This window comes from Vombatus ursinus, unplaced genomic scaffold (genome assembly GCF_900497805.2).
Source record: "Vombatus ursinus unplaced genomic scaffold, bare-nosed wombat genome assembly UNPS02012082.1, whole genome shotgun sequence".
NCBI classification, from domain to species: domain Eukaryota; kingdom Metazoa; phylum Chordata; class Mammalia; order Diprotodontia; family Vombatidae; genus Vombatus; species Vombatus ursinus.
Genome location: NW_020951860.1, coordinates 4247445 through 4253567, shown reverse-complemented (window position 1 = coordinate 4253567; position 6123 = coordinate 4247445). Strand labels below are relative to the sequence as shown.

Sequence of the window (6123 nt, the reverse complement as noted above, 5' to 3'; positions counted from 1 at the left end):
CATGAGAGTTATTATTACTCCTGTGAAGTGTGGTCCCACATCAACTAAATGTCAGAGCCCAGACTGCTTGCCTCCAAATCTCTACATACCTGTCCTCACACTCCTCTGCCTGCAAGTGAGAGCCTAGTCTCTCACAGCCCCTTTGGCACGTCTCCAGGCATGCCTTGAAGTCCCGGTGCACTACCAGGTAGTCTGCAGCCTCCTCCAGCAAGCTCTGGAGCAGAGACGGGGGTGGGGCCAAACCCACGGGCTCACTGCTTCGGAGTGACCCCAGGGAACCCCTGAGTCCCAGGGCAGATACTGTCCCTTCGTTTTTCATGGCTCACTTCAGCTGGCGGCTTTGGGACGGATGCCCTCCCGTCTGCTAGTCCCTCGGCTGTGGTCTGCCTGGGGATAGGAGAAAGCTCATCTACACGGTGCCCTGCCCCCCTGCCAGCAGCACAGACTCTGGATTCAGAGAGGGAAAGGGCGCTGTGAGATCCAGTGCAACCCCCATTTTACTGATGAGGAGACTGAAGCCCAATGAGGAGTAGTGACTTGCCCAAGGTAAGTCCTCCTGGGAATGTGGCTATGAGAGAGGACTGGGAAAGCCGGGGAGCTATCTTCAGGGGAAGAGGCAGAAAGTGCTTGGCTCCCGGCGGTTCTGCCTGCGGGGGGCGGGGCTGGACACTCGCCAGCCTCCAGGCCACCTCTGCCCCAATTTACCGATTCAAGCTGGCCCTTGGCAATGCCTGGCTTCCTCCGCTGCAGCTGCTGGGTGGGGGCTCCTCTGGGGTGACTCGGACCCCGGGCCGCCTCCGCCCGAGCGTCCGAAAGTCAGCCTCGAGCTTGGCGAGCTTTGCTTCCCCTCCTGCGGTTGCCCCTCTGCAGAGTGGCCGCCTCCGCCCGGGCTCACCTGAGTCAACCTGATGTGATACCTGGAACTGGGCAACGGCTTGCTGCTGCTGCTGTCGGGGTACCCCACATTCGGCAGGACCCGAACTAAAGCTGGGGCCGCCCTCACCCAGGAGAGTCAGATCCACCATGGAAAGCTCACCTCCCGGCTCCCGGAGAGAGGAGGGGCCGCCCGGCCCTCTGCGGACATCTTGGCAGGCGCTCCCTGCGCTCTTCCTGATAAGCCCATGGGCTTCTAGGGGAAGCAGAGGACTCTGGGAATTGTAGTCTTCTCAGCTCCCCGATCAAGGGCTCTGGATGGGGAGGGACAACTACAACGTCCAGCATTCCAGCCTCTAGAGGATGTGAGCCGCTGCTGGGGAGACAAGGCTGTTGACCCCATCCAAGTGCCGAAACCTGTTTTTCCGGCCGGGCTGGAGATAGCTCTCTCTATAAAAGAATTATGGCTATAAAAGTGTGCATATGGGGCAACTAGATGGCGCAGTGGGTAGAGCACCAGTCCTGGATTCAGGAAGACCTGAGTTCAAATATAGCCTCAGACACTTGACGCTTACTAGTTGTGTGACCCTGGGCAAGTCACTTCACCTCATTGCCTAGCCAAAACAAGAAACAAACAAACAAAAAAAAAAAACTGTGCGTACCCTTTGACCCAACAATACCACTACTAGGTCAGTACCTCAAAGAGAAAGGAAAATGACTGACATGTACAAAAATATTTATAGCAGCTCTTTTTTGTGATAGCAAAGAGTTGGAAATTGGGAGGATGCCCATTAATTGGGGAATGGCTGAACAAGTTGTAGTATATGCTTGTGACGGAATACTATTTGGTTATAAGAAATGACAAGCAGGGTGCTTTCAGAGAAACCTGGGAAGACACATATGAACTGATGCAAAGTGAAGTGAGCAGAACCAGGAGAATGGTTGTACACAATAACAGCAATATTGTATGATCAGCTGTTAATGACTTAGCTATTCTCAGCAATAGGATGATCCAATACAATTCCAAAGGACTTATGATGAAAAATGTTCCATGGAAATGAAAAAAAAAAAAGGAAAAATGCAAAAATCCTCCAGAGAAAGAACTGATTGGAGTCTGAGTGCAAATTGAAGCATACTTTTTTTTTTACTTTATTTTTCTTGGGTTGTTTATGGGTTTGTTTCGTTTTGGACTGTCTTGCAAAATGACTAATATGGAAATGTTTTACATGACTGCACATGTATAATCTATATCAAATTGTTTGCCTTCTCAAGGAGGGGAGAGGGAGGAGAGGAAGAGAGAGAATATGGAACTCAAAAAATTTTTTAAAAGAATGTTAAAAATTTTTGTTTACATGTAATTGAGAAAAATAAAAGAAGAATTAAATGTTAAAAAAAGAAAAAATTACAAAAACTTCTCTTTTTCGAAAGGCACTGGGGCACAGTGGCCAGTGTGCTGGTCCTGGAGTCGAGAAGACTAGGGTTTGAATACTGACTGTCAGCTGTGTGACCCTGGGCAAATTGCTTAACTTCTCAACACGCCAAGCAGCACTCCAATACTGAATTATAAAAGAGAATTGCCATACAAATCATTGAAGAAGTCTCTATGCCAATAAAAACACAGATTCCCAACCAAAACAACAACAACAACAACAGCAGCAATAATCTGGGTGTACTCTTGCTACTATAGCACCTAAGCAATTCGAGCATTTGCTCTTAACAGGTTTGGGAGTTAGTCACTTGGTGTTAACCTGTCACCCTTGAACCTCGTGGAGATGTCAGGATGGGAGAGAGAGGGAGGGAGGGAGGGAGAGGGAGAGGGAGAGACAGAGAGAGAGAGACAGAGAAAGAGAGAGACTGCGTGGGGTTTAATGGAAATGAAATTTAATCCAACAAGCACTTATTAAGTGCCAATAATGTTCAGACCATTGTACTGGCACTGGAGATACAAAAAAGACAAAAAACAAACAAAACCAACAGTAACATTCTCTGCCCTCAGGGAGCTCACATTCTACTACAGGCATACAACACGCATCCAGATAAGTAAATACAAAGTAATTTGAGTGAGGAAAGGACTCACATCAAGAAGGTTGGGAAAGCCTTAAGTATAGGGGACGCTTAGTGCAAAGGATTGGAGGGAGAAAATGGTGTGTAAAGTTAAGCTGATAGTCCAGTTGGGCTAGAATGTAGAGTGAGTTAAGGGGAATTATGTGTAATCAGGCTGGAATGGGAGATTGGAGCCCAGTTTATGCGGGAACTTTAATACCTGATTGAAGAGTTTGTATTTTACCCTTTGTAAATAAGATTAATTAATTAATTAAATATTAAGTAAGGAACCGCTGAAGGTTTTTGAGTAGGGAAGTGACTTGGTCAGACCTGTAGGCTTTATAGAAAGATTAATCGGGGGCAGCTAGGTGGCGCAGTAGTGCATCGGCTCTGGAGTCGGGAGGACCTGAATTCAAATTCAACTTCAGACACATCACACTTACCAGCTGTGTAACTGAGCAAATCACTTAACCCCAATTGCCTCATCAAAAAAGGGGGAAAAAAAGATATAGGAAGATTAATTTCACTATTATGTTGGGTGGAGGGAGAAGAGACTGAAAGCAAGGAAACCATTTAAGAGAACAAAGGTGGTGGTTGTAGAACCCAAAAAGTGACTGATGGAGGAGATATGATGGAGGGAGAATCAATACCACTTGGAAGCGTTGGATGGGGGGGGGGGGGGGGGGGGGAAGGGAGGGAAAAGAGGGGGGGGGAGGTGGGGTGGGGGGGGGGGGGGGGCGGGAGTGGTAAGGTAGAGAAAAGAGCTGAGGATAACTTCAATGTTTCAGAATGGAATGATTGGGAGGATAGTGATACCCTCAGTAGAGACTAGGACATTTGTAGGAGTGGTAGATTTCAAGAGATGGTAAATTCTGTTTCAGACTTTTTAATAGGACATCTGGTCAGAAAGGTCCTGTAGCCAATGTGGGTGGAAAGTTCAGGAGAGGGATTAAGGCTGGCTATATGGACATGGCAGTCATCTGCATATAGAAGATAAATAAACACATGGAAATGCTTAGATTTCAACATACATATTAACACTCTCTTAAATACCTTAACTGCACAGTTTTTTTAACTTCTCATAACCTATTCCTTCTCCCACCTCAGCTACACACAGAGATAGTTATACCCTTGAATGAATGAGTAAATAAATCCAAAAGCATTTATTAAGTTCATGTTGTTGTTGCTGTTTGTGGTATCAGTCATTTCTAACTGTGACCCTATTTAGAGTTTTCTTGGCAAAGACAGCCATTTCCTTCTCCAGGTTCTTAAGTTCTTACCGCGTGCCAAACACTATACTAAGCACTGGGGATACAAATACAACAGCTGAGAAAGTCCCTCTTCTTAAAAAGTTCACATTCTAACAGGGGAGACAACATATCTAGGAAGTTCCAGATGCAAATTAGAAGGAAGAGCCCCCATGGTACTTAAAGTGTAACAGTGAAACAAAAAAAGTAATTTTTCTTTAACATCATTTCAATTAATAAAGCTAAATCAGTTTCAAATGCTGAAACCTTTGACAATGCCAGGGATTTTGGTGTCAAGAATTTTCTTTTCTGATCTCAGCATCTGCAGAAATAATTGCCATGGCACATCTCCTGGGATCATGGCTGTGAAGGCTGCCACTCTTAGGTCACTTGGTTTTATCTGCCTATTGATGTCAACTGGTCAGCTATTGAAGGTGGGCCTTTTCTCTTTTGATTTTGCTATCATCATAAGTATTCTACTTCCACATTCATGAACTCAGAAATTGCTTTCTTGATCATAATCTTCTATTATTCCATCTTTCCCCTTGCCTTACAATCTCTAACCCTGTTCTTTGTTCTCCCCATAATCTCCAATATCTCTATGCCTCAGTTCTTTCCCATGCTATCACCCTTTCATTGGCTACAGTCTTCTCCCTTCCCTATGTCAACCCCTTTAATGAACAGAGTTCAACTCTCCAGTCCCTTGTCCTTGCCCTCTTCAGTCCCTTGTTGGATTACTCCCAACATGCATTGCCTATTCACTACTACTACTACTACTGAATAAAGCTAGAAGAAAATCATGAAACCACGCACATTTATGATACATAACCTCAACTGGGCCTTCACTATGACTAAGGAATCCTTTTACAATTTCCCAACCAATTCACTATTGTGACAATTTCCCAACCAATTCACTAATGATGTCAAGAGACATCATTTCTGGGTAATTAATCACGTTATTAATAATGCCAGCATTTTATTAATAAAAGAGTTAAGTGATTTGTCCAGGGTCACACAGCTAGTAAGTGTCTGAGGCCAGATTTGAACTCAGGAAGATGAGTCTTCCTGATTCCAGGCCTCTCACTCTATCCACTGTGCCACCTAGCTGCCCCCAAGTTCTAGGAGCCCATCATTTTTAGATACTATCCCCACACTTTGTTGTCAACACCTCAAAGATCTGTGTGGTGACTTCTATTACAAAACTTTCTACAATTTACCTGATGGTCTTGGAGAGTTCATTTGGCCAAAAAATTAATCACCCTTTGGATAACCTGGTTAGCCTCCCTGACTTTAGGCCAGGGGCATACAGCCTGTCATAGGGCCCATACTCTAAGCCTTTCCAGCTTAGTATAACCTATACCATGTGTTCCACTGGCACAGTCTTTAAGAGCTCAGGTTCCTCTCCATGCCACCCTTAAACATTGAAGTAGGACATTCATCAAGGATCATACATATGAACAGAGGAGATATAAACCTATAGAACTTTAATGTTATCAGAGATGAGGGTAAGGGGATTTCTTGGATGACTATCCATATTTCTTTTCTTAGAACTGACAATGATAATTTCTGGATAATTAGATAACTTCCCCAGGGTCAGAAGTTAAATCTTCTGACCGATGGCTATGAGAAACATTCCTTTATCTCAGTCCCAATTCTTAACCCCAACTCTCTGGCCAGCTCCTGTCTTTAGGTCAATGTTCTTTAGACCTTTTTGATCATGTACCCCATCAGTTAAAAAACAAAACAAGAGAAATAAACAAAACCTTGAGCATGTACCTCTAATACATGTATTTTAAATTATATACACGTATTATACTAATATAGGTAACCCTTGGGTACATGGGGTGAGGGGATCTTTCAATAGCTGTAGTACCTTACACCTCTCACATCAGCGTATGGATGCCTACTCATTGTCTAGGCTGGCTTGATCATTCCATCTTTTCTTCACATGGTCAAGTTC

The 6123-nt window shown here is 44.6% G+C and overlaps 1 protein-coding gene across 3 annotated transcripts in view; it reads right to left on the bottom strand.

Moving 5' to 3' along the window:
- Positions 1–1122, bottom strand: part of PEX26 (peroxisomal biogenesis factor 26) — a 14457-nt gene extending 13335 nt beyond the window's left edge. Inside the window, exons 1-2 of one of the 3 annotated variants that reach the window (XM_027857346.1) lie at positions 1037–1122; positions 90–387 (exon numbers count right to left, since the gene is read on the bottom strand). In XM_027857346.1, coding sequence (XP_027713147.1) covers positions 90–319 — 230 coding nt within the window. In that variant the 5' untranslated portion in view covers positions 320–387; positions 1037–1122. Of the gene's footprint in view, positions 1–89; positions 388–705; positions 795–895; positions 963–1036 lie in introns of those variants that run through there. The other 2 variants (XM_027857348.1, XM_027857345.1) reach the window with 2 other exon arrangements.
- Positions 1123–6123: the final 5001 nt, after the last annotated feature.